The sequence below is a fragment of the Oncorhynchus mykiss genome, chromosome 16 (assembly GCF_013265735.2).
Source record: "Oncorhynchus mykiss isolate Arlee chromosome 16, USDA_OmykA_1.1, whole genome shotgun sequence".
Lineage (NCBI taxonomy): Eukaryota > Metazoa > Chordata > Actinopteri > Salmoniformes > Salmonidae > Oncorhynchus > Oncorhynchus mykiss.
In genome coordinates this window covers 75,313,939-75,341,908 of record NC_048580.1, presented here as the reverse complement: position 1 = coordinate 75,341,908, position 27,970 = coordinate 75,313,939, and the positions used below count along the sequence as shown (strand labels likewise).

Below are 27,970 nucleotides of genomic sequence, written 5' to 3'. Positions count from 1 at the left end.
CGGCATGATTAGATACTATCTTGTAGCAGGGGGGATCAGTGAGGAGAAAGGAACAGCGGCATGATTAGATACTATCTTGTAGCAGGGGGGGATCAGTGAGGAGAAAGGAACAGCGGCATGATTAGATACTATCTTGTAGCAGGGGGATCAGTGAGGAGAAAGGAACAGCGGCATGATTAGATACTATCTTGTAGCAGGGGGATCAGTGAGGAGAAAGGAAACAGTGAGATGGTGAAATATATACAGTGATAGTGGGGGGGGGGGGCTACTCACGGGTCACTCGATTTGGGGATGAGAGCTCCCAGTTCCTTGATGCGATCGTTGATGTTGAACCTCCTCCGTCTCTCAACTAGGAACAGCCGTAACACATGTCAACATTATCACCAAGGTGGTCACCAACTGTTAAAACCTACTAAAAATACACTTCAATTATGGTATCCAAGAATTGCATTTATTATACTCACTCTGGTTATGATTGTCCTTTTTCTGTCGTTCCTTCATCATAGCTTTAGCCTCCACCTCTAGAAGACACCATTTCAAAATAAACATTTAGCACGACGATATCAATATATTGTGGCTTGCTAAAAGACCGCTTGAAACGTCAATAAAAACATACAGATTTAAAAACAGCATATATGTTCAGAATATCAAAAAAAGTCATAAGGTTATATAGTTCGCAGAGATTTTACTCGGTGAGATGAAATTGTGAAACAGTGAAGAGGGAATAAGTGAGCAGGTTCAACAGAGGGGCTGAGGCAGAGCTTTGTAATGAGGAACAGGCTGGGTTCAGGGTGTGACTGACTGACTGGACAGGGGAAGTTGGCGGTGAGCAATGCTGAGTAAGAACTTTAAAAAGAAAAGAGCGGGGGAGGAGATTCAGGGGGGGTGAAGTCAAAGAGAGAGAGAGAGACAGACAGACAGACAGACAGACAGACAGACAGACAGACAGACAGACAGACAGACAGACAGACAGACACAGAAACAGGGACAGGGTATTAAGTGGGAGAAATAGACAGTCAGAAAGTTGAGATCGAGACAGACAGACAGACAGACAGACAGACAGACAGACAGAAACAGGGACAGGGTATTAAGTGGGAGAAATAGACAGTCAGAAAGTTGAGATCGAGACAGAGACAGACAGAGACAGACAGAGACAGACAGACACAGAAACAGGGACAGGGTATTAAGTGGGAGAAATAGACAGTCAGAAAGTTGAGATCGAGACAGACAGACAGACAGACAGACACAGAAACAGGGTATTAAGTGGGAGAAATAGACAGTCAGAAAGTTGAGAGACAGACAGACAGACAGACAGACAGACAGACAGACAGACAGACACAGAAACAGGGACAGGGTATTAAGTGGGAGAAATAGACAGTCAGAAAGTTGAGATCGAGACAGACAGACAGACAGACAGACAGACAGACAGACAGACAGACAGACACAGAAACAGGGTATTAAGTGGGAGAAATAGACAGTCAGAAAGTTGAGAGACAGACAGACAGACAGACAGACAGACAGACAGACAGACAGACAGACAGACAGACAGACAGACAGACAGACAGACAGACAGACAGACAGACAGACAGACAGACAGACAGACAGACAGACACAGAAACAGGGACAGGGTATTAAGTGGGAGAAATAGACAGTCAGAAAGTTGAGATCGAGACAGACAGACAGACAGACACAGAAACAGGGACAGGGACAGGGTATTAAGTGGGAGTAATAGTGATTATTGAGTGTGATTTAGAGAGGAACTTTTTACAGACAGAAAGAGAGACGGGGAGATCGGAGAGATCGAGATACGGGCGAGAGGTTTTTTTGTGTGTGTGTGTGTGTGTTAAGTGTGTTTTAGAGTGGAATTATTTACCTGTACCGGTTAACTCAGTCTTGACGGTGTGCAGGTCAGCAGGACAGGAGTTGGAGACGGTGATGTTAGGAGCAGCCATCCCTCCACTGCTGAACACATCCAGCATGTTCACTGACACTGGCATCTGCATACACACAACAGTCACAAAGTGTAAACAACAACAACAACATAAAACAAGCTTTCAGAGGTCATCAACAACTCCCAAATGCAGTACTAACGCAGCCAACTATCTCCTTCATCCAAATCAAATGTTATTTGTCACACGTGCCCGAATACAACAGGTACCTTACCGTGAAATGTTTACTTACAAGCCCTTAACCAACAAAGCTCAAGTTCAAGAAACAGAGTATTTACTAAATAAACTAAAGTAATTAACATTTTAAAAAAAATCTTTCTCAATCAAAAAAGTAACACAAGAAAATGACTTAACAATAGCGAGGCTCTATACAGGGGGTACCGGTACCTAGTCAATGTGCAGGGGGTACCGGTACCTAGTCAATGTGCAGGGGGTACCGGTACCTAGTCAATGTGCAGGGGGTACCGGTACCTAGTCAATGTGCAGGGGGTACCGGTACAGAGTCAATGTGCAGGGGGTACCGGTACCTAGTCAATGTGCAGGGGGTACCGGTACCTAGTCAATGTGCAGGGGGTACCGGTACCTAGTCAATGTGGAGGGGGTACCGGTACCTAGTCAATGTGGAGGGGGTACCGGTACCTAGTCAATGTGCAGGGGGTACCGGTACCTAGTCAATGTGCAGGGGGTACAGGTTAGTCGAGGTCATTCGTAAAGTGACTATGAAGCCCATTGAACACGCAGTACAAACAGAACACGTTGTGACATCAGAGGTCTAAGAGCTACATTGATTATTAGTGAGTCTCAACAAACCAGGACACGACTTCACTGATAACCTCGCTGGGACGTTGATAATGTGAATTCCAGACTTTTTTTTCTTCTCTAAATGTCTACGTAACAGACAAGATGAGGGTTGCAAAATTCCAATATCTTTTCCCCAGATTCCCTGCTGGGGGGGGGGGGGGGTGCAGAGGGCATCTGGAATACTCCAACCAGGATTTCTGGAAAACCTGGTAATTTGGGGGGGGAATTACTGGAAATTTGCGACCCCTTGTGTCGACTGTGGCCATGCTTCCAGAGTGGTAACATGGAAAAACATTAAAATGGCGTTTTTCTATAGAATAACAGAGTAAATATTTTATATAATATACTGCCATTTAGCAGCCGCTTTTATCCCAGGCATCTTACAAGGATATGTGCATTTACACAAATGTTGATGTGGTGGTGATGCTCAAGACGATGACATGAAGTTGAAAACTGCGAAATGTCCCTTTAAAAACAGACACCATGCTGAGTGTGCACCATTTGATTACATTATCTCTCAACGGTCAATATGACCAATCTAATATATTCACAACAGGAGCCACAGAGTACAGTACGAAAACATGTTAGCATGTCTACCAGACAAGCCAGAAGCCTGTAGAAAGCTACAATGTCAAAATCAATTCAGTGAGAAACCAAAAGAAATCCAGTCCAAAAAACCACATCTTATCTCATCTAACCTCTTCAAAACACAAACCATTCTAATTCATTTCATACAGATTCCACAGAACAAGAACTTTCAATTTTACCTCGATCATCTTATTTATTTTGTTATCATGCTGCAGAACAACCAAAATCCTCATCTTTCTCCTGCCAAACCGCTCCGACACTTCTCCTTTCTCTCGGAACAGACAGTTGAGAAATGGACAAATGTCTTCAGCGGAGGAGGGGGGGGGGAGGAACACCTCTCCTCTCTCTCTCGCTCTCTCTCTCTCTCTCTCTGATCCACGGTTAGCTAACCTTCAGGTCTCCACCGTTTAAGCTATCAGCCTCCCCCCCGTCTATCCTCCAACGCCATGCAGGTTGACTGACCACTCTGCCCTGGCCACTGTTAGCAATGTGTCAGAACACTATGTTTACCCTCATCGATCGATTCCACTGTCTCTGACTTGACATCTAACTGCCCTGCTCCAAAAAAAAAACACAAAAAAAAAAACTCAATGATCTCCGACAACACAAAACAGCATGGACACTCACTGAGACACAAAGACAATGTGTTGATAAGCCAATAAGAGCAAAGGTCAACTTTCAGTGACCGCCTCCGGAGAAGATTGAAGAGGATTCCATAAAAATGAACAGCTGGCAGCGGTATTAATCCACATACATTAGTTTCATTTTGAAGGAGCAGGACTACAGATGATCCATTCATCCCCAGGAGGGAATACATCGTCATATGTCCTTGTCCTACTGTGTAGGCCAGGGTATATAAGGTTTATATACAGTGCCTTGCGAAAGTATTCGGCCCCCTTGAACTTTGCGACCTTTTGCCACATTTCAGGCTTCAAACATAAAGATATAAAACTGTATTTTTTTGTGAAGAATCAACAACAAGTGGGACACAATCATGAAGTGGAACGACATGTATTGGATATTTCAAACTTTTTTAACAAATCAAAAACTGAAAAATTGGGCGTGCAAAATGATTCAGCCCCCTTAAGTTAATACTTTGTAGCGCCACCTTTTGCTGCGATTACAGCTGTAAGTCGCTTGGGGTATGTCTCTATCAGTTTTGCACATCGAGAGACTGACATTTTTTCCCATTCCTCCTTGCAAAACAGCTCGAGCTCAGTGAGGTTGGATGGAGAGCATTTGTGAACAGCAGTTTTCAGTTCTTTCCACAGATTCTCGATTGGATTCAGGTCTGGACTTTGACTTGGCCATTCTAACACCTGGATATGTTTATTTTTGAACCATTCCATTGTAGATTTTGCTTTATGTTTTGGATCATTGTCTTGTTGGAAGACAAATCTCCGTCCAAGTCTCAGGTCTTTTGCAGACTCCATCAGGTTTTCTTCCAGAATGGTCCTGTATTTGGCTCCATCCATCTTCCCATCAATTTTAACCATCTTCCCTGTCCCTGCTGAAGAAAAGCAGGCCCAAACCATGATGCTGCCACCACCATGTTTGACAGTGGGGATGGTGTGTTCAGCTGTGTTGCTTTTACGCCAAACATAACGTTTTGCATTGTTGCCAAAAAGTTCAATTTTGGTTTCATCTGACCAGAGCACCTTCTTCCACATGTTTGGTGTGTCTCCCAGGTGGCTTGTGGCAAACTTTAAACAACACTTTTTATGGATATCTTTAAGAAATGGCTTTCTTCTTGCCACTCTTCCATAAAGGCCAGATTTGTGCAATATACGACTGATTGTTGTCCTATGGACAGAGTCTCCCACCTCAGCTGTAGATCTCTGCAGTTCATCCAGAGTGATCATGGGCCTCTTGGCTGCATCTCTGATCAGTCTTCTCCTTGTATGAGCTGAAAGTTTAGAGGGACGGCCAGGTCTTGGTAGATTTGCAGTGGTCTGATACTCCTTCCATTTCAATATTATCGCTTGCACAGTGCTCCTTGGGATGTTTAAAGCTTGGGAAATCTTTTTGTATCCAAATCCGGCTTTAAACTTCTTCACAACAGTATCTCGGACCTGCCTGGTGTGTTCCTTGTTCTTCATGATGCTCTCTGCGCTTTTAACGGACCTCTGAGACTATCACAGTGCAGGTGCATTTATACGGAGACTTGATTACACACAGGTGGATTGTATTTATCATCATTAGTCATTTAGGTCAACATTGGATCATTCAGAGATCCTCACTGAACTTCTGGAGAGAGTTTGCTGCACTGAAAGTAAAGGGGCTGAATAATTTTGCACGCCCAATTTTTCAGTTTTTGATTTGTTAAAAAAGTTTGAAATATCCAATAAATGTTGTTCCACTTCATGATTGTGTCCCACTTGTTGTTGATTCTTCACAAAAAAATACAGTTTTATATCTTTATGTTTGAAGCCTGAAATGTGGCAAAAGGTCGCAAAGTTCAAGGGGGCCGAATACTTTCGCAAGGCACTGTAATGTATAAATACATACCAGGGTATATAAGGTTTAGATAATGTTTAAATACATACTGTGTAGGCCAGGGTATATAAGGTTTAGATAATGTTTAAATACATACCAGGGTATATAAGGTTTAGATAATGTTTAAATACATACCAGGGTATATAAGGTTTAGATAATGTATAAATACATACCAGGGTATATAAGGTTTAGATAATGTTTAAATACATACCAGGGTATATAAGGTTTAGATAATGTTTAAATACATACCAGGGTATATAAGGTTTAGATCATGTATAAATACATACCGTGTTGGCCACCTGTAGGCCAGGGTCGATCAACGTAAAGAACTCATCGTTGAGACTGGATTCAAGACTGATGATGTCATCGATCACGTCTTCCATCTGAAATACAAACAGCTCTGGGGTCAGTAGAGGAAGAGGTGATGCACATCTACCCCCCTCCCTCCCTCCCTCCCTCATCTACCCCCCTCCCTCCCTCCCTCATCTACCCTCCCTCCCTCCCTCATCTACCCTCCCTCCCTCCCTCATCTACCCTCCCTCCCTCATCTACCCCCCTCCCTCCCTCCCTCATCTACCCTCCCTCCCTCATCTACCCTCCCTCCCTCATCTACCCCCCTCCCTCATCTACCCCCCTCCCTCATCTACCCTCCCTCCCTCCCTCATCTACCCTCCCTCCCTCCCTCCCTCCCTCATCTACCCTCCCTCCCTCATCTACCCTCCCTCCCTCATCTACCCTCCCTCCCTCATCTACCCTCCCTCCCTCATCTACCCTCCCTCCCTCATCTACCCTCCCTCCCTCCCTCACCTACCCTCCCTCCCTCATCTACCCTCCCTCCCTCCCTCATCTACCCTCCCTCCCTCCCTCCCTCATCTACCCTCCCTCCCTCCCTCCCTCATCTACCCTCCCTCCCTCATCTACCCTCCCTCCCTCATCTACCCTCCCTCCCTCCCTCCCTCATCTACCCTCCCTCCCTCATCTACCCTCCCTCCCTCCCTCATCTACCCTCCCTCCCTCCCTCATCTACCCTCCCTCCCTCATCTACCCTCCCTCCCTCATCTACCCTCCCTCCCTCATCTACCCTCCCTCCCTCATCTACCCTCCCTCCCTCATCTACCCTCCCTCATCTACCCTCCCTCCCTCATCTACCCTCCCTCCCTCCCTCCCTCATCTACCCTCCCTCCCTCATCTACCCTCCCTCCCTCATCTACCCTCCCTCATCTACCCTCCCTCCCTCCCTCATCTACCCTCCCTCATCTACCCTCCCTCCCTCCCTCATCTACCCTCCCTCCCTCATCTACCCTCCCTCCCTCATCTACCCTCCCTCCCTCCCTCACCTACCCTCCCTCCCTCATCTACCCTCCCTCCCTCCCTCATCTACCCTCCCTCCCTCATCTACCCTCCCTCCCTCATCTACCCTCCCTCCCTCATCTACCCTCCCTCCCTCATCTACCCTCCCTCATCTACCCTCCCTCCCTCATCTACCCTCCCTCCCTCCCTCCCTCATCTACCCTCCCTCCCTCATCTACCCTCCCTCCCTCATCTACCCTCCCTCCCTCCCTCCCTCATCTACCCTCCCTCCCTCCCTCCCTCATCTACCCTCCCTCCCTCATCTACCTCATTTGCACACACTGTATATAGCCTTTTTCTACTGTATGTTTGTTTACTCCATGTGTAACTCTGTGTTGTTGTATGTGTCGAACTGCTTTGCTTTATCTTGTCCAGGTCGCAGTTGTAAATGAGAACTTGTTCTCAACTGGCCTACCTGGTTAAATAAAGGGTTATATATAAATACCTGGTTAAATAAAGGTGAAAAAAAAACATCATAATAATTTTTTTTCTACTGTGTTATTGACTTGTTAATTGTTTACTCCATGTGTAACTCTGTGTTGTCTGTTCACACTGCTATGCTTTATCTTGGCCAGGTCGCAGTTGTAAATGAGAACTTGTTCTCAACTGGCCTACCTGGTTAAATAAAGGTGAAAAAAAAACATCATAATAATCTACCCTCCCTCCATGATCAGCTAAATGGCAAACCTGATCCCAGATCAGTGCTCCTAGTCTGAGGTGCTTGATACGTATGGTCCCTTGTCTCTCGCCACCTCGGGCCAGAGATACAGCCAGATTGAGTTAACGCGTTAGACAGGGTGAGTCATTCATAGGAAACCTCACTGAAAACACTCCACACACAGCACTTTATGAATGAGGCACCACTTCGCAAGCCACAATGAAATGGACTCACGCACTTCCTAGAAAACGGCTTCTTTACACTTTCTGTGAAATGGTTTCTTCACACTTTTTATGAAATGTCTTCTTCAGATTATTTAATTCCTTATGAAATGTCTTCAGACTCTTATTATAAAATGTCTTCAGACTCTTATTATGAAATGTCTTCTTCAGATTATTTAATTCCTTATGAAATGTCTTCAGAATCTTATTATGAAATGTCTTCTTCAGATTATTTAATTCCTTATGAAATGTCTTCAGAATCTTATTATGAAATGTCTTCAGACTCTTATTATGAAATGTCTTCTTCAGATTATTTAATTCCTTATGAAATGTCTTCAGAATCTTGTTATGAAATGTCTTCAGAATCTTGTTATGAAATGTCTTCAGAATCTTATTATGAAATGACTTCAGAATCTTATTATGAAATGTCTTCAGAATCTTATTATGAAATGTCTTCAGACTCTTATTATGAAATGTCTTCAGACTCTTATTATGAAATGTCTTCAGAATCTTATTATGAAATGTCTTCAGAATCTTATTATGAGCAACAGGCAGTGGAGTACACCTTTAATTGAAGTCTCTGTGGTATCGGTATGAATTGTGAAGCGTGCAGAGGTTATTAGACAGGCCAATGTTGTATTTAACAGAACGATGTGGTGCCAAACACACAAAGAGCAAGGTGCAGGAGACAGCCCCAGTCAGACAGACAGACCAGCCCCAGTCAGACAGACAGACCAGTCCCAGTCAGACAGACAGACCAGCCCCAGTCAGACAGACAGACAGACCAGCCCCAGTCAGACAGACAGACAGACCAGCCCCAGTCAGACAGACAGACAGACCAGCCCCAGTCAGACAGACAGACAGACCAGCCCCAGTCAGACAGACAGACCAGCCCCAGTCAGACAGACAGACCAGTCCCAGTCAGACAGACAGACCAGCCCCAGTCAGACAGACAGACAGACCAGCCCCAGTCAGACAGACAGACAGACCAGCCCCAGTCAGACAGACAGACAGACCAGCCCCAGTCAGACAGACAGACAGACAGACCAACCAGCCCCAGTCAGACAGACAGACCAGCCCCAGTCAGACAGACAGACAGACAGACCAGCCCCAGTCAGACAGACAGACAGACAGACCAGCCCCAGTCAGACAGACAGACAGACCAGCCCCAGTCAGACAGACAGACAGACCAGCCCCAGTCAGACAGACAGACAGACCAGCCCCAGTCAGACAGACCAGCCCCAGTCAGACAGACAGACAGACCAGCCCCAGTCAGACAGACAGACAGACCAGCCCCAGTCAGACAGACAGACCATCCCCAGTCAGACAGACAGACCAGCCCCAGTCAGACAGACAGACCAGCCCCAGTCAGACAGACAGACCAGCCCCAGTCAGACAGACAGACCAGCCCCAGTCGACAGACAGACCAGCCCCAGTCAGACAGACAGACCAGCCCCAGTCAGACAGACAGACCAGCCCCAGTCAGACAGACAGACCAGCCCCAGTCAGACAGACAGACCAGCCCCAGTCAGACAGAAAGACAAACAGACAGACAGACCAGCCCCAGTCAGACAGACAGACAGACCAGCCCCAGTCAGACAGACAGACCAACCCCAGTCAGACATACAGACCAGCCCCAGACAGGCAGACAGACCAGCCCCAGACAGGCAGACAGACAGACAGACCAGCCCCAGTCAGTCAGACAGACAGAACAGCCCCAGTCAGTCAGAACAGCCCCAGTCAGTCAGAACAGCCCCAGTCAGTCAGAACAGCCCCAGACAGACAGAGACAGACCAGCCCCAGACAGACAGAGACAGACCAGCCCCAGACAGACAGAACAGCCCCAGACAGACAGAGACAGACCAGCCCCAGACAGACAGACAGACAGACAGAACAGCCCCAGTCAGACAGAAAGACAAACAGACAGACAGACCAGCCCCAGTCAGACAGACAGACAGACCAGCCCCAGTCAGACAGACAGACCAACCCCAGTCAGACATACAGACCAGCCCCAGACAGGCAGACAGACCAGCCCCAGACAGGCAGACCAGCCCCAGTCAGTCAGACAGACAGAACAGCCCCAGTCAGTCAGACAGACCAACCCCAGTCAGACATACAGACCAGCCCCAAACAGGCAGACATACCAGCCCCAGACAGGCAGACAGACAGACCAACCCCAGACAGGCAGACAGACAGAACAGCCCCAGTCAGTCAGACAGACAGACAGACCAGCCCCAGTCAGTCAGACAGACAGAACAGCCCCAGTCAGTCAGACAGACAGACAGACCAGCCCCAGTCAGTCAGACAGACAGAACAGCCCCAGTCAGTCAGACAGACAGAACAGCCCCAGTCAGTCAGACAGACAGAACAGCCCCAGTCAGTCAGACAGACAGAACAGCCCCAGTCAGTCAGACACAGACAGACCAGCCCCAGTCAGTCAGTCAGACAGACAGACAGATAAGCCCCAGTCAGTCAGACAGACAGAACAGCCCCAGTCAGTCAGACAGACAGAACAGCCCCAGTCAGTTAGACAGACAGAACAGCCCCAGTCAGTCAGACAGACAGAACAGCCCCAGACAGACAGAGACAGACCAGCCCCAGACAGACAGACAGACAGAACAGCCCCAGTCAGTCAGACAGACAGAACAGCCCCAGTCAGTCAGACAGACAGAACAGCCCCAGTCAGTCAGACAGACAGAACAGCCCCAGACAGACAGAGACAGACCAGCCCCAGACAGACAGACAGACAGAACAGCCCCAGTCAGTCAGACAGACAGAACAGCCCCAGTCAGTCAGACAGACAGAACAGCCCCAGTCAGTCAGACAGACAGAACAGCCCCAGTCAGTCAGACAGACAGAACAGCCCCAGTCAGTCAGACAGACAGAACAGCCCCAGTCAGTCAGACAGACAGAACAGCCCCAGTCAGTCAGACAGACAGAACAGCCCCAGACAGACAGAGACAGACCAGCCCCAGACAGACAGAGACAGACCAGCCCCAGACAGACAGAGACAGACCAGCCCCAGACAGACAGACAGACAGACCACCATACAGTGAGGCTACAACAGAATGCCATTTTTTTTTATTACAGGGGAGCTTTTGTTGAATTTAAAACTGGAAGACCAAGACAGCGTATAATACCTACGGAGGAACACCCAAATAAACTGCTGGTAACTCATAATAACATCTAATTCTGGTACAATAAAAAGGTGTACTTTTTAATCATTTAGCAGACGACACGCATAGCCAGAGCCACTTAAAATAAAATCTACATAAAATGTAGATGACCTAATATTTAGGAAACAGCAGCTGACGGAAACCTACTGTTGTTTCGGTGTAGAGATGTTTGAAGCAGCTGAACAGTGAAGTGCATTATTTTCCCTCATCATGGTATTTACACAGGCAATTTTTTCCCCCCTGGTTTTTCAGGATTCAAATTCAACCCAAGCTCCCATCTACTTCCTATACAGGGTTGCGTAGAGATGTCGAGACCACAGAATGAAAACAGAACAGTATTCATTTTGTATCTCTGTGGTTTCTAAACGGTGATGTACCTCCTCTTTGTTGGAGCTCAGGCTGAGCACAGCCAACGGGCTGCTGGGAGAGCTACTGGCTGCGGGCTGGAGAGAGGGGGCGGAGCCGGACTGAGGCGAGGGGGAGGCGCCCAGCGTCTGATTGGTCAGTTTGTTCCCCAGGGTGGAGGAGAGGTAATGTTTAACCTGCTGTCTCTGGGAGGCCTGGATGTGATACCATGTTGGGTTCTCCAGGTGCGTCTGAACCTACAGGAGAGAGAGATGGTGAGATTAGTCAACGATCAAACGCAGGTAAAACGCATTATAATCTGGTTATAATGAACTGTAAAGACTGCCGTTTTATAAGCACAAACAGATAGAGCATTTGTTGTCACAAGTAAGCTTAGTCCTCCCCAAAATGCAGTGGTCAGAGCGCTCCAGCTGGGGCATGACCTACCTTAAGGACCTCCACAGGGACCTGAGCAGGGGGAGGTCTGGCCCCGGTATGCCCCGGGGCCATGGAGATGGCTGGGGAGGAGTCGGTGGTGCGTAGCTGGGCCGAGGAGACCTGGTGCTGGGCCTCTCTCCTCTCCTGGTCCCTGGCCTGCTGGCGCATCAGCTCCTGCCTCATCAACACCCGGGACGTCATCACCGACCCGGTGGAGGGAGACGCCGTGTCAGAGGGGGGTTGGGACACGCTGCAGAGAGGGGGGGGGGGAGACAGAGTCACGTCACTATGTTTAGCTTTATTGTCCCCAATTTGATTGGAGGACAGAGACTGGCTGCAAGGGGAGGGGGACGGGGCAGTATAGAAACTGTATACAATATAAAACATAAATTAAACAATATGTATACATTGAGAATACATCAATGCAGTGAAATAAGCATCAATGCAGTGAAATAAGCATCAGTGCAGTGAAATAAGCACCAGTGCAGTGAAATAAGCATCAGTGCAGTGAAATAAGCACCAGTGCGGTGAAATAAGCATCAGTGCAGTGAAATAAGCACCAGTGCAGTGAAATAAGCATCAGTGCAGTGAAATAAGCACCAGTGCAGTGAAATAAGCATCAGTGCAGTGAAATAAGCATCAGTGCAGTGAAATAAGCATCAATGCAGTGAAATAAGCATCAGTGCAGTGAAATAAGCATCAGTGCAGTGAAATAAGCATCAGTGCAGTGAAATACGCATCAGTGCAGTGAAATAAGCATCAGTGCAGTGAAATAAGCACCAGTGCAGTGAAATAAGCATCAGTGCAGTGAAATAAGCATCAATGCAGTGAAATAAGCATCAGTGCAGTGAAATAAGCATCAGTGCAGTGAAATAAGCACCAGTGCAGTGAAATAAGCATCAGTGCAGTGAAATAAGCATCAATGCAGTGAAATAAGCATCAGTGCAGTGAAATAAGCATCAGTGCAGTGAAATAAGCATCAGTGCAGTGAAATAAGCACCAGTGCAGTGAAATAAGCATCAGTGCAGTGAAATAAGCATCAATGCAGTGAAATAAGCATCAGTGCAGTGAAATAAGCATCAGTGCAGTGAAATAAGCATCAGTGCAGTGAAATAAGCATCAGTGCAGTGAAATAAGCACCAGTGCAGTGAAATAAGCATCAGTGCAGTGAAATAAGCATCAATGCAGTGAAATAAGCATCAGTGCAGTGAAATAAGCATCAGTGCAGTGAAATAAGCATCAGTGCAGTGAAATAAGCATCAGTGCAGTGAAATAAGCACCAGTGCAGTGAAATAAGCATCAGTGCAGTTAAATAAGAGCAGGATTTAGCAAACAGGAGCAGGATTTACAGTCGAGGCTGTTAAAATGTCAACGCTGCACCAGAAGGTTTGTCTCAAGACCCCAGTCTCCGTGATGAAGAGAGGCAGAACTCAGTGAATTGAAGTAGCAGCGACGATGATACTATGTAGACAGTACAATATGTAGCAGTTAAAGTCCGGGGGTTCAGATTGCAGTGCAACCGGTCAGTGACGTTTACAAGTCAGTTTCCACAAGGTCAACTGAAAGTACAGAACAGTATTTTCACAAGACTCTGTAGTTACATAGAGATACTGTATATTTCCATCCTGCTGAGTGACTCACTGGGAAGCCCCTAGAACTCAACTAAACCCTACACCCTAGTAGCCTCACACAGGGAGTCTAACTCTCTGCTGTCATCGTCCTAGTAGCCATACCAGATCAGTCACTACTAGTCACCCTACACCCTAAACCCTACACCATAAACCCTACACCATAAACCCTACACCATAAACCCTAGACACAGTAGCCATACTAGATCAGTCACTAGGAACCAAAACCCTACACCATAAAACCTTACACCCTAAACCCTACACCCAGTAGCCATACCAGATTAGTCACTAGGAACTAAAACCCTAAACCCAGTAGCCATACCAGATTAGTCACTAGGAACTAAAACCCTAAACCCAGTAGCCATACCAGATTAGTCACTAGGAACTAAAACCCTAAACCCAGTAGCCATACCAGATTAGTCACTAGGAACTAAAACCCTAAACCCAGTAGCCATACCAGATTAGTCACTAGGAACTAAAACCCTACACCCAGTAGCCATACCAGATTAGTCACTAGGAACTAAAACCCTAAACCCAGTAGCCATACCAGATTAGTCACTAGGAACTAAAACCCTACACCCTTAACCCAGTAGCAATACCAGATTAGTCACTAGGAACTAAAACCCTAAACCCTACACCCAGTAGCCATACCAGATTAGTCACTAGGAACTAAAACCCTAAACCCAGTAGCCATACCAGATTAGTCACTAGGAACTAAAACCCTAAACCCAGTAGCCATACCAGATTAGTCACTAGGAACTAAAACCCTAAACCCAGTAGCCATACCAGATTAGTCACTAGGAACTAAAACCCTAAACCCTAAACCCAGTAGCCATACCAGATTAGTCACTAGGAACTAAAACCCTAAACCCTAAACCCAGTAGCCATACCAGATTAGTCACTAGGAACTAAAACCCTAAACCCAGTAGCCATACCAGATTAGTCACTAGGAACTAAAACCCTAAACCCTACACCCTACACCCTCTGCTGTTAACGTCTTCCTCAGTCACCCCTGGATACACATAAGGAGACGAGGGAATCAAAACTACAAACCAAGTCACCTTACACCTACCTTCACCCTGGGAGGGCTTTCCCAGTCAGAAGTGACCTTACCTTCACCCTGGGGGGGCTTTCCCAGTCAGAAGTTCCCACAAACATGATCATGCTTGAACTAACATGACTATCTAAAGTTGTGTGATTCCAAGATATAGATCAACATGACTAAGGTTTGTGTGAAGTTACTACTGTAACCTTCAGCAATGAACACAACCTCTCCAAAGTGGAAATGAAGATGTATAAATCTGTCTGATGTTCCCCTATCGAGATAGCAACACTGTTACTGCACACAATTACAATTAACAATCGAATCAAACATTTATCTTTCAATTGTCACACAAATACCACCATTACTACACCCCAACTGGAGAATGTCCTAACAGCTTCTCTCTCGTTTAAAAAAAACAGCAACTAAAGACTAATAACCTCTCATCTTCATCGATGTGGCTGTGTATTCTTGCTGAGTCACTGTGAATACACTGCCTCTCATCTTCCTCGATGTGGCCGTGTATTCTTGCTGAGTCACTGTGAATACACTGTGGGAATCCCCAGGGGTTTAGACAAGAGGAACAACAACAGTAACCTGGATTGCCTGTCTCCATCGTGACGAGAATCATTTCCTTGTTTCCTCGTGTTACTATTTTTATTTTCTATTATCGATGTTTTAACTCTGCATCGTTGAAGGGCTCGTAAAGCAATACCTCGTACCCCTGCACATTGATCTGGTACCCTCTGTATATGGCTTCATTCTGGTTTATTTTATTCCTCGTGTTACCATTATTCTGTAATTCTGCATCGTCGAAGGGCTCGTAAGGAAGCATTTCACGGTTAAGTCTACACCCGTTGTATTCAGCATTTCACGGTTAAGTCTACACCAGTTGTATTCAGCATTTCACGGTTAAGTCTACACCCGTTGTATTCGGCGCATGTGAACAAATCCATTTTGATTGGATTGAGCTAAGCATGCAATGACAAGTTCCGTGTACATGATGGAGAGGGGAGGACAAGAATGGGAGGATAGACCGACATGAAGATAGCATCTGGTCTGACCTAGAACCGTGTGTGTGTGTGTGTGTGTGTGTGTGTGTGTGTGTGTGTGTGTGTGTGTGTGTGTGTGTGTGTGTGTGTGCGTGTGTGAGAGAGAGAGAGAGAGAGTCTGTGTGCGAGTGCATATATATTCACCTCAGAGTGATGGGCTGGCTCTTCAGCTGGTAGAAGGTATCAGAGTCTGAAGGGAGGATGCTCTCAACCTCGATATCTGCTACTATCCCCGACTCAGGGAGGAGAGGCTCCACACTGGAAACACAACAACAACATACAACTACAGGTCAGTAACACAAAACTACAGATCAGTAATATACAACTACAGGTCAGGTCAGTAACACAAGACTACAGGTCAGTAACACACAACTACAGGTCAGTAATATACAACTACAGGTCAGGTCAGTAACATACAACTACAGGTCAGTAATATACAACTACAGGTTAGTAACATACAACTACAGGTCAGTAATATACAACTACAGGTTAGTAACATACAACTACAGGTCAGGTCAGTAACATACAACTACAGGTCAGTAACACACAACTACAGGTCAGTAACATACAACTACAGGTCAGGTCAGTAACATACAACTACAGGTCAGTAATATACAACTACAGGTTAGTAACATACAATTACAGGTCAGGTCAGTAACATACAACTACAGGTCAGTAACACACAACTACAGGTCAGTAACATAAAACTACAGGTCAGGTCAGTAACATAAAACTACAGGTCAGGTCAGTAATATACAACTACAGGTCAGTAACATACAACTACAGGTCAGTAACATAAAACTACAGGTCAGTAACATAAAACTACAGGTCAGTAACATAAAACTACAGGTCAGGTCAGTAACAAACAACTACAGGTCAGGTCACAAACATACAACTACAGGTCAGTAACATACAACTACAGGTCAGGTCAGTAACATACAACTACAGGTCAGTAACATACAACAACATACAACTACAGCTCAGTAATATACAACTACAGGTCAGTAACATACAACAACATACAACTACAGCTCAGTAATATACAACTACAGGTCAGTAACATACAACTACAGGTCAGTAACATACAACTACAGGTCAGTAATATACAACTACAGGTCAGTAACACACAACTACAGATCAGTAATATACAACTACAGGTCAGTAACATACAACTACAGGTCAGGTCAGTAACACACAACTACAGGTCAGTAACACACAACTACAGGTCAGTAATATACAACTACAGGTCAGGTCAGTAACATACAACTACAGGTCAGTAATATACAACTACAGTTCAGTAACATACAACTACAGGTCAGTAATATACAACTACAGGTCAGTAATATACAACTACAGGTCAGTAATATACAACTACAGGTCAGGTCAGTAACATACAACTACAGGTCAGTAACACACAACTACAGGTCAGTAACATACAACTACAGGTCAGGTCAGTAACACACAACTACAGGTCAGTAACACACAACTACAGGTCAGTAATATACAACTACAGGTCAGGTCAGTAACATACAACTACAGGTCAGTAATATACAACTACAGTTCAGTAACATACAACTACAGGTCAGTAATATACAACTACAGGTCAGTAATATAGAACTACAGGTCAGTAACATACAACTACAGGTCAGGTCAGTAACAAACAACTACAGGTCAGGTCAGTAACATACAACAACATACAACTACAGGTCAGTAACATACAACTACAGGTCAGGTCAGTAACATACAACTACAGGTCAGTAACATACAACAACATACAACTACAGGTCAGTAACATACAACTACAGGTCAGTAACATACAACTACAGGTCAGGTCAGTAACATACAACTACAGGTCAGGTCAGTAACAAACAACTACAGGTCAGGTCAGTAACATACAACAACATACAACTACAGGTCAGTAACATACAACTACAGGTCAGGTCAGTAACATACAACTATAGATCAGTAACACACAACTACAGGTCAGTAATATACAACTACAGGTCAGTAACATACAACTACAGGTCAGTAACATACAACTACAGGTCAGGTCAGTAACAAACAACTACAGGTCAGGTCAGTAACATACAACAACATACAACTACAGGTCAGTAACATACAACTACAGGTCAGGTCAGTAACATACAACTATAGATCAGTAACACACAACTACAGGTCAGTAACATACAACAACATACAACTACAGGTCAGTAATATACAACTACAGGTCAGTAACATACAACTACAGGTCAGTAATATACAACTACAGGTCAGTAACACACAACTACAGATCAGTAATATACAACTACAGGTCAGTAACATACAACTACAGGTCAGTAATATACAACTACAGGTCAGTAATATACAACTACAGGTCAGTAACATACAACTACAGGTCAGTAACATACAGTGGGGCAAAAAAGTATGGAAATAAGCTGATTAAACAGCATGATCATTACACAGGTGTACCTTGTGCTGGGGATAAAAGGCCACTAAAATGTACAGTTTTGTCACACAACACAAGGCTACAGATCTCTCAAGTTTTGAAGGAGCACGCAAATGGCATGCTGACTGCAGGAATGTCCACCAGAGCTGTTGCCAGAGAATTGATGTTCATTTCTCTACCATAAATCGCCTCCAACGTTGTTTTAGAGAATTTACAGTAAGTTCAACCAGACTAAAAACTCTGGGCCACATGTAACCATGCCAGTCCAGGACTTCCATATCCGGCCTCTTTACCTGCGGGAGACCAGCCACCTGGACAGCTGATGAAACTGAGGAGTATTTATGTCTGTAATAAAGCCCTTTTGTGGGGAAAAACTCATTCTGAATGGCTGGGCCTCCTGGCTCCCCATGGCTGCGCACCTGCTCAGTCATGTAAAATCCATAGATTAGGGCCTTAATAAGATTATTTATTTTTTAATTGACTGATTTCCTTATATAACTGTAATTCAGTAAAAATGTAACATATATATTCTTGTTTAATATACATTATAGCAGGTCTCGTCAGTAGCCTAGGCTGAGAGGATGAAAAATAGATCCATAAACACCAACCCCGGATGCCAAGCGGACGTTCACAGAATGTAAACACAGAAACACCGCCAAGATGTCTTGTTCTAGAATTACCACCGACGAATGACACCGCGACGACCAAACCAAATACGAGCTCATGTTAGTCTTTATGACTATTATAATATGAAAACAATAATATATCCGACTCACCAATAAATTAATAAGTAGTCCCGTTGCCTTCAGGAGAAAAATAACTTAAAGCCCGTTAGCTTCAAACCCGAGTAATGGAATTCCATAATCGGTCCTTAGTGGGGAAATATTTCAGTCTCACAATTAGACTAATGCAGAAAAATGAGAATAATGTCGTTTTGTTTTAATGTGTAGAATAGGAAGCCATGTTGTCATCATCAAGAGGAGGATGTAGCTTTCTGCGCCGCTCAACGGTTCAACCGAGAAAAAAAAACATTTATAGAAACCTCCTCAACATTCAACTAAGTCCCAACCAAAAATATGTTGTTTTTTTGCCTCAGCGATCAAATGACCATTAGACAATAAATCTAAAAAACGCCCTTTGTATCCAAAGAAATTGGCTTGTTACATCGTATTAATTGCTTAGGCTCCAGCGCGACAAAATGACAGGCATCCGTAGAGCTGCTAAAAATAGGAAGCAAAGTGAACTAAACCCATTACTACCCGGACTACTATAAATCACGCACCAACTCTCTGTCGAATGAAACGTTATAATATTGTAGCCTAACGGGAGTAATGACTGGCGAACATTGTGGTGTAAACATTGTAACAACACAGTAGGCAGGGGAAACATTGTATCAATATTACTGTTATTAGACACGGAGGAAGATTAAACATTATAACATGTTATCGTTAAAATTACCGAGTCTAAACGAAATCCTGCCAAATGGAGCCTATTAGTAAAATATTTGTATACCTAAACCAAGATGGACAGTGGTCTATCGTTTCAAACGGGAACAAATGAGTCATAGTGGGCAGAACAGGGAACCGGGGTGGGGGGGTCATAACCAGACACGAGTTAGCGAGATCCTCTTGGCCCGTCCTAGCATATAGCTGCATATTTCCGTCAGGGAATGCCTACTCTGCGAAATGTGCAATAATAACTCAAATGTGCCTCTGCACTCCAAAAATAACTACAAAAACATTTTAAAACTTTAGGAAAGTGTCGTGTACAAAACTTTGTCCACTCAGTTCGGAACAGATTTTAGTTTTGGGAACAGAAAACTACTTTGATCAATGAGAAAATTAGCAGAATATTGGCCAAAATACATATTCTCCTACAGCCAGCCACTGGGCCATATTGGGTAGTGAGTGGAAACGCGAAGTGGATGCGTCACATTTATACATGGGGTGAAATATCTGTCTCATTGTTTTATCTGTGCTTATGGTCTTATTTTAATTGATCAAAAATAAAACAATTAATGAATATGTTTTTCTTGGTATAAACCTGGTCATTTAGCTATCTTTCTAATCTGTACCAACCTAGTAATTTAGTTATGTCTCTAATTTGTACCATTATATAAAAAACGACAAAAACAATAGAGAAAGAGAAACAACAATGTGTTAAACCAGCTGCTAGTACAGTAGACTACAGTCGACACGAGCACGGTAGACTACAGTCGACACGAGCACGGTAGACGACAGTCGACACGAGCATGGTAGACTACAGTCGACACGAGCACGGTAGACTACAGTCGACACGAGCACGGTAGACTATAGAGAACATGAGTACAATAGACTACAGTCAACATTCCAAAGGGATAAAATAAAGTAGGTGTAACAATATAAGTTTAGACCGTCCCCTCACCCATACCCGGGCTCGAACCAGGGACCCTCTGCACACATCAACAACTGACATCCACGAAGCATCGTTACCCAATTGCTCCACAAAAGCCGCGGCCCTTGCAGAGCAAGGGGAACCACTACTTCAAGGTCTCACCGATCGAAACGCTATTAGCGCGCACCACCGCTAACTAGCTAGCCACTTCACATCCGTTACATAGGCTTGTCGTGATGTGTGTTTTCTGCCTATATGTTTATTTAAATTGATTTACATTTTTAATCCCAGCCCCCAACCCCACAGGAGGCATTTTGGTAGGCCATCATTGTAAATAGGAATTTGCTATTAACTGACTTGCCTAGTTAAAAAATATATATATATAATAATAATAATAATAATAATAAAGTAAAGGAAGTAGGAATAGTCAACTCAACATGCCCTCAGTGTGATGTTATTCAACTCAACATGCCCTCAGTGTGATGTTATTCAACTCAACATGCCCTCAGTGTGATGTTATTCAACTCAACATGCACTCAGTGTGATGTTATTCAACTCAACATGCCCTCAGTGTGATGTTATTCCACTCAACATGCCCTCAGTGTGATGTTATTCCACTCAACATGCCCTCAGTGTGATGTTATAGTAGGAATAGTCCACTCAACATGCCCTCAGTGTGATGTTATTCCACTCAACATGCCCTCAGTGTGATGTTATTCCACTCAACATGCCCTCAGTGTGATGTTATTCCACTCAACATGCCCTCAGTGTGATGTTATTCCACTCAACATGCCGTCAGTGTGATGTTATAGTAGGAATAGTCAACTCAACATGCCCTCAGTGTGATGTTATTGTAGGAATAGTCCACTCAACATGCCCTCAGTGTGATGTTATTCCACTCAACATGCCCTCAGTGTGATGTTATAGTAGGAATAGTCCACTCAACATGCCCTCAGTGTGATGTTATTCCACTCAACATGCCCTCAGTGTGATGTTATAGTAGGAATAGTCCACTCAACATGCCCTCAGTGTGATGTTATTCCACTCAACATGCCCTCAGTGTGATGTTATTCCACTCAACATGCCCTCAGTGTGATGTTATTCCACTCAACATGCCCTCAGTGTGATGTTATTCAACTCAACATGCCCTCAGTGTGATGTTATTCAACTCAACATGCCCTCAGTGTGATGTTATTCCACTCAACATGCCCTCAGTGTGATGTTATTCCACTCAACATGCCCTCAGTGTGATGTTATTCAACTCAACATGCCCTCAGTGTGATGTTATTCAACTCAACATGCCCTCAGTGTGATGTTATTCTAGGAATAGTCAACTCAACATGCCCTCAGTGTGATGTTATTGTAGGAATAGTCAACTCAACATGCCCTCAGTGTGATGTTATCATAGGAATAGTCATCTCAACATGCCCTCAGTGTGATGTTATTCCACTCAACATGCCCTCAGTGTGATGTTATTCTAGGAATAGTCAACTCAACATGCCCTCAGTGTGATGTTATTGTAGGAATAGTCAACTCAACATGCCCTCAGTGTGATGTTATTCCACTCAACATGCCCTCAGTGTGATGTTATTCCACTCAACATGCCCTCAGTGTGATGTTATTCTAGGAATAGTCAACTCAACATGCCCTCAGTGTGATGTTATTCCACTCAACATGCCCTCAGTGTGATGTTATTGTAGGAATAGTCCACTCAACATGCCCTCAGTGTGATGTTATTGGGGAGATGTGTTTTCATTTAGTTGGTCAAACAGTACTAAATAACAACCCCTCAGCAGATCTACATTCATCCCAGACCAGGCTGTAGATAGGAAATTTAGTCCCAAATGGCACCTATATAGTGCACTACTTTAGATCAGGGACCATCATAAGTAGTGCACTACTTTAGATCAGAGACCATCAAAAGTAGTGCACTATAAAGGAAATAAGGTTTAATTTGGGATGTGACCTACAGGAAGCCATAAAAATGAGCTGAGAGGGAGAATTCTGCTGAGTCATTTCCACTCAGACACAAGGTCCACACGCATGGCACACACACACACACACACACACACACACACACACACACACTGTTATAACAACCGTCCAGGAATTTAAAACCCATTCAAAACATAAAATACAGATTGGGTAACTTTCAAGACGTGTTAAGAGTTTACTGAATTACAGCTAAAGTTATAGCCCAGTAAATCATCATAGTTAAATCACATTACGCAACTTGCCTTTTTATACAACAACATGTGGACATTGAAAGTGTAACAAAATACAAGTTTAGTAGGTCCGTTTCCACTATAACATGAACAGTTTAGTAGGTCAGTTTCAACTATAACATGAACAGTTTAGTAGGTCCGTTTCAACTATAACAGCAACAGTTTCGTAGGTCCGTTTCCACTATAACAGCAACAGTTTAGTAGGTCCGTTTCAACTATAACAGCAACAGTTTAGTAGGTCCGTTTCAACTATAACAGGAACAGTTTAGTAGGTCCGTTTCAACTATAACAGCAACAGTTTAGTAGGTCAGTTTCAACTATAACATGAACAGTTTAGTAGGTCCGTCTCAACTATAACATGAACAGTTTAGTAGGTCCGTTTCAACTATAACAGCAACAGTTTAGTAGGTCCGTTTCAACTATAACAGCAACAGTTTAGTAGGTCCGTTTCCACTATAACAGCAACAGTTTAGTAGGTCCGTTTCAACTATAACAGCAACAGTTTAGTAGGTCCGTTTCAACTATAACATGAACAGTTTAGTAGGTCCGTTTCAACTATAACAGCAACAGTTTAGTAGGTCCGTTTCCACTATAACAGCAACAGTTTAGTAGGTCCGTTTCAACTATAACAGCAACAGTGTAGTAGGTCCGTTTCCACTATAACAGCAACAGTTTAGTAGGTCCGTTTCCACTATAACAGTTTAGTAGGTCCGTTTCAACTATAACAGCAACAGTTTAGTAGGTCCGTTTCAACTATAACAGGAACAGTTTAGTAGGTCCGTTTCAACTATAACAGCAACAGTTTAGTAGGTCCGTTTCCACTATAACATGAACAGTTTAGTAGGTCCGTCTCAACTATAACATGAACAGTTTAGTAGGTCCGTTTCAACTATAACAGCAACAGTGTAGTAGGTCCGTTTCAACTATAACATGAACAGTTTAGTCGGTCCGTTTCCACTATAACAGCAACAGTTTAGTAGGTCCGTTTCAACTATAACATGAACAGTTTAGTAGGTCCGTTTCCACTATAACAGCAACAGTTTAGTAGGTCCGTTTCAACTATAACAGCAACAGTTTAGTAGGTCCGTTTCCACTATAACAGCAACAGTTTAGTAGGTCCGTTTCCACTATAACAGCAACAGTTTAGTAGGTCCGTTTCAACTATAACAGCAACAGTTTAGTAGGTCCGTTTCCACTATAACAGCAACAGTTTAGTAGGTCCGTTTCAACTATAACATGAACAGTTTAGTCGGTCCGTTTCCACTATAACAGCAACAGTTTAGTAGGTCCGTTTCAACTATAACATGAACAGTTTAGTAGGTCCGTTTCAACTATAACAGCAACAGTTTAGTAGGTCCGTTTCCACTATAACAGCAACAGTTTAGTAGGTCCGTTTCAACTATAACAGCAACAGTTTAGTAGGTCCGTTTCCACTATAACAGCAACAGTTTAGTAGGTCCGTTTCAACTATAACAGCAACAGTTTAGTCGGTCCGTTTCCACTATAACAGCAACAGTTTAGTAGGTCCGTTTCAACTATAACAGCAACAGTTTAGTAGGTCCGTTTCCACTATAACATGAACAGTTTAGTCGGTCCGTTTCCACTATAACAGCAACAGTTTAGTAGGTCCGTTTCAACTATAACATGAACAGTTTAGTAGGTCCGTTTCAACTATAACAGCAACAGTTTAGTAGGTCCGTCTCAACTATAACAGCAACAGTTTAGTAGGTCCGTTTCCATTATAACAGCAACAGTTTAGTAGGTCCGTTTCCACTATAACATGAACAGTTTAGTAGGTCCGTTTCAACTATAACAGCAACAGTTTAGTAGGTCCGTTTCCATTATAACAGCAACAGTTTAGTAGGTCTGTTTCCACTATAACAGCAACAGTTTAGTAGGTCCGTTTCAACTATAACATGAACAGTTTAGTAGGTCCGTTTCAACTATAACAGCAACAGTTTAGTAGGTCCGTTTCCACTATAACAGCAACAGTTTAGTAGGTCCGTTTCCACTATAACAGCAACAGTTTAGTAGGTCCGTTTCAACTATAACATGAACAGTTTAGTAGGTCCGTTTCAACTATAACAGCAACAGTTTAGTAGGTCCGTTTCAACTATAACATGAACAGTTTAGTAGGTCCGTTTCCACTATAACAGCAACAGTTTAGTAGGTCCGTTTCAACTATAACAGCAACAGTTTAGTAGGTCCGTTTCAACTATAACATGAACAGTTTAGTAGGTCCGTTTCAACTATAACAGCAACAGTTTCGTAGGTCCGTTTCCACTATAACAGCAACAGTTTAGTAGGTCCGTTTCCACTATAACAGTTTAGTAGGTCCGTTTCAACTATAACATGAACAGTTTAGTAGGTCCGTTTCAACTATAACAGCAACAGTTTCGTAGGTCCGTTTCCACTATAACAGCAACAGTTTCGTAGGTCCGTTTCCACTATAACAGCAACAGTTTAGTAGGTCCGTTTCAACTATAACATGAACAGTTTAGTAGGTCCGTTTCAACTATAACAGCAACAGTTTCGTAGGTCCGTTTCCACTATAACAGCAACAGTTTAGTAGGTCCGTTTCCACTATAACAGCAACAGTTTAGTAGGTCCGTTTCAACTATAACAGCAACAGTTTAGTAGGTCAGTTTCAACTATAACATGAACAGTTTAGTAGGTCCGTTTCAACTATAACAGCAACAGTTTAGTAGGTCCGTTTCAACTATAACAGCAACAGTTTAGTAGGTCCGTTTCAACTATAACATGAACAGTTTAGTAGGTCCGTTTCAACTATAACAGCAACAGTTTAGTAGGTCCGTTTCAACTATAACAGCAACAGTTTAGTAGGTCCGTTTCAACTATAACAGCAACAGTTTAGTAGGTCCGTTTCAACTATAACATGAACAGTTTAGTAGGTCCGTTTCAACTATAACAGCAACAGTTTAGTAGGTCCGTTTCAACTATAACAGCAACAGTTTAGTAGGTCAGTTTCAACTATAACATGAACAGTTTAGTAGGTCCGTTTCCACTATAACAGCAACAGTTTAGTAGGTCAGTTTCCACTATAACAGCAACAGTGTAGTAGGTCCGTTTCAACTATAACAGCAACAGTTTAGTAGGTCCGTTTCAACTATAACATGAACAGTTTAGTAGGTCCGTTTCCACTATAACAGCAACAGTTTAGTAGGTCCGTTTCCACTATAACAGCAACAGTGTAGTAGGTCCGTTTCCACTATAACAGCAACAGTTTAGTAGGTCAGTTTCCACTATAACAGCAACAGTTTAGTAGGTCCGTTTCAACTATAACAGCAACAGTTTAGTAGGTCCGTTTCCACTATAACAGCAACAGTTTAGTAGGTCCGTTTCAACTATAACAGCAACAGTTTAGTAGGTCCGTTTCAACTATAACAGCAACAGTTTAGTAGGTCAGTTTCCACTATAACATGAACAGTGTAGTAGGTCCGTTTCAACTATAACATGAACAGTTTAGTAGGTCCGTTTCCACTATAACATGAACAGTGTAGTAGGTCCGTTTCCACTATAACAGCAACAGTTTAGTAGGTCAGTTTCAACTATAACAGCAACAGTTTAGTAGGTCAGTTTCCACTATAACATGAACAGTGTAGTAGGTCCGTTTCAATCATAACAGGAATGCAAACTTAACAGCCATGTGGAATCAAACAAACTTTGGCTTTTTATTTCAGGTCAAGGTAGCTAATTGGTATACAGGCACACATACTGCTACTACACCACCCCCCCCCCCCCCCCCCCCCCCCCTCATGATCTTATCTTAAAATAAGAAATGCTTCCAACTGCAATCCTCCATTACAAAACAATCTCAGACGATAACCAGTTTGCCAGGGCTGTCTGCCACGCCACCTACTAATGAATTAGGCTACATGGTAGAACACTGCTTTTATTGATCAATTCCACAGGAGTGAACGACACCATGTTCCATGTTACTGTTCTTGACTTGCTGTATTGGTGGTTCACATCTTTCCTCTGACACGGTTGTGATTTTTATTTTACCTTTTATTTAACCAGGCAAGTCAGTTAAAAACAAAATTCTTATTTACAATGACGGACTAGGAACAGTGGGTTTAACTGCCTTGTTCAGGGGCAGATCGACAGATTTTTACCTTGTCAGCTCGGGGGATTCGATCTAGCAATATCCCAGTTACCAGCCCAACGCTCTGACCACTAGGCTACCTGCCGCCCCCGATAGCATGTCATTCATGGCATCCTGTCCAGTAGACAACAGATAAGCCCAATGCTGAAGGAGATGACTCATCTAAGCAGAATTAGTGACCCCCATGTGTGTGTGTGTCTATTAATTACCTTGCTTAGACAGAGAGCTTTCTGTCTACCAGAACTTACTTTCTGATACTGGAGCTGCATATATATATATATATATATCAGAGTGATGCCATCACAGAACATTTACTCAACAAATTAGGTCAAAATGCCCAGTAGTTCTACTGGTTTTATAAGTAGACCAGTGGGAGATAATAGATGGAAATCTATATCCAACGGAATAAAATAGCTGTCATCTATCTATTTATATAAATATATATATAGGTGTGTGTGTGTATCTTTGACTCACCTGATCAAATTCAGAGCTTCGGCCGTGTCTAGAATGACGAACACAGTCTGCGGCTGTTCGTGAGGTGCTCGCTGTACCAAAACGCGATTTTGATATGAATCAAATCTCCCCGTTTCCTCGCTGTTCTGCCCCTCGTTATAGGTAGACATTTCTCTACCAAGTCGGTTCCTGAGTTACTATTCAAAGATAGTATCTTAGCAGGGTCGAAGAATCGATACTGCAGCTTCAAATCCAGAAAGAGAGAGAGACAGAGAGAAAGAGACTATCACCGCACAAACACCGTAATGAATGAGCAGTGTTCGTTCCGTGTAGCTGCGGGGGGAGTCGTGATCAAATCATTCTGCTAACCGTTCTATTACGAGAAGTGGGGTGAAAGTAGGAGAAATCCTCGCCGAAGTCAACCTGGGAGAGAGGCTACAAGGAACACTCCTGACCTGTAAAACGACTCTTACCTTCACCGTAACTATAACCTTAACCTAAGTTTAACCCAATTAAAAAGATACAACATATCGGTCTTGCAGGTAAGGAGTGTCCGTATTGCTTTTTTTCTGTCAACACTGAACGAAGGATCGTTCGAGCGTT

At 43.7% G+C, this 27,970-nt stretch overlaps 1 protein-coding gene across 4 annotated transcripts in view; it reads right to left on the bottom strand.

The window, feature by feature from the left end:
• The window catches only part of LOC110492701 (transcription factor E3), a 55,376-nt gene extending 27,406 nt beyond the window's left edge, over positions 1–27,970 (bottom strand). For 2 of the 4 annotated variants that reach the window (XR_005036629.1, XM_036947812.1), the window contains exons 1-8: positions 27,389–27,969; positions 15,889–16,002; positions 12,032–12,272; positions 11,617–11,841; positions 6,122–6,217; positions 1,874–1,997; positions 465–521; positions 274–349 (exon numbers count right to left, since the gene is read on the bottom strand). Coding sequence is in view for 3 of the 4 variants with exons in the window: in XM_036947812.1 (XP_036803707.1) it covers positions 274–349; positions 465–521; positions 1,874–1,997; positions 6,122–6,217; positions 11,617–11,841; positions 12,032–12,272; positions 15,889–16,002; positions 27,389–27,537 (1,082 nt within the window). In the remaining variant the exon portion in view is untranslated. Of the gene's footprint in view, positions 1–273; positions 350–464; positions 522–1,873; positions 1,998–6,121; positions 6,218–11,616; positions 11,842–12,031; positions 12,273–15,888; positions 16,003–18,966; positions 19,682–27,388 lie in introns of those variants that run through there. The other 2 variants (XM_036947813.1, XM_036947814.1) reach the window with 2 other exon arrangements.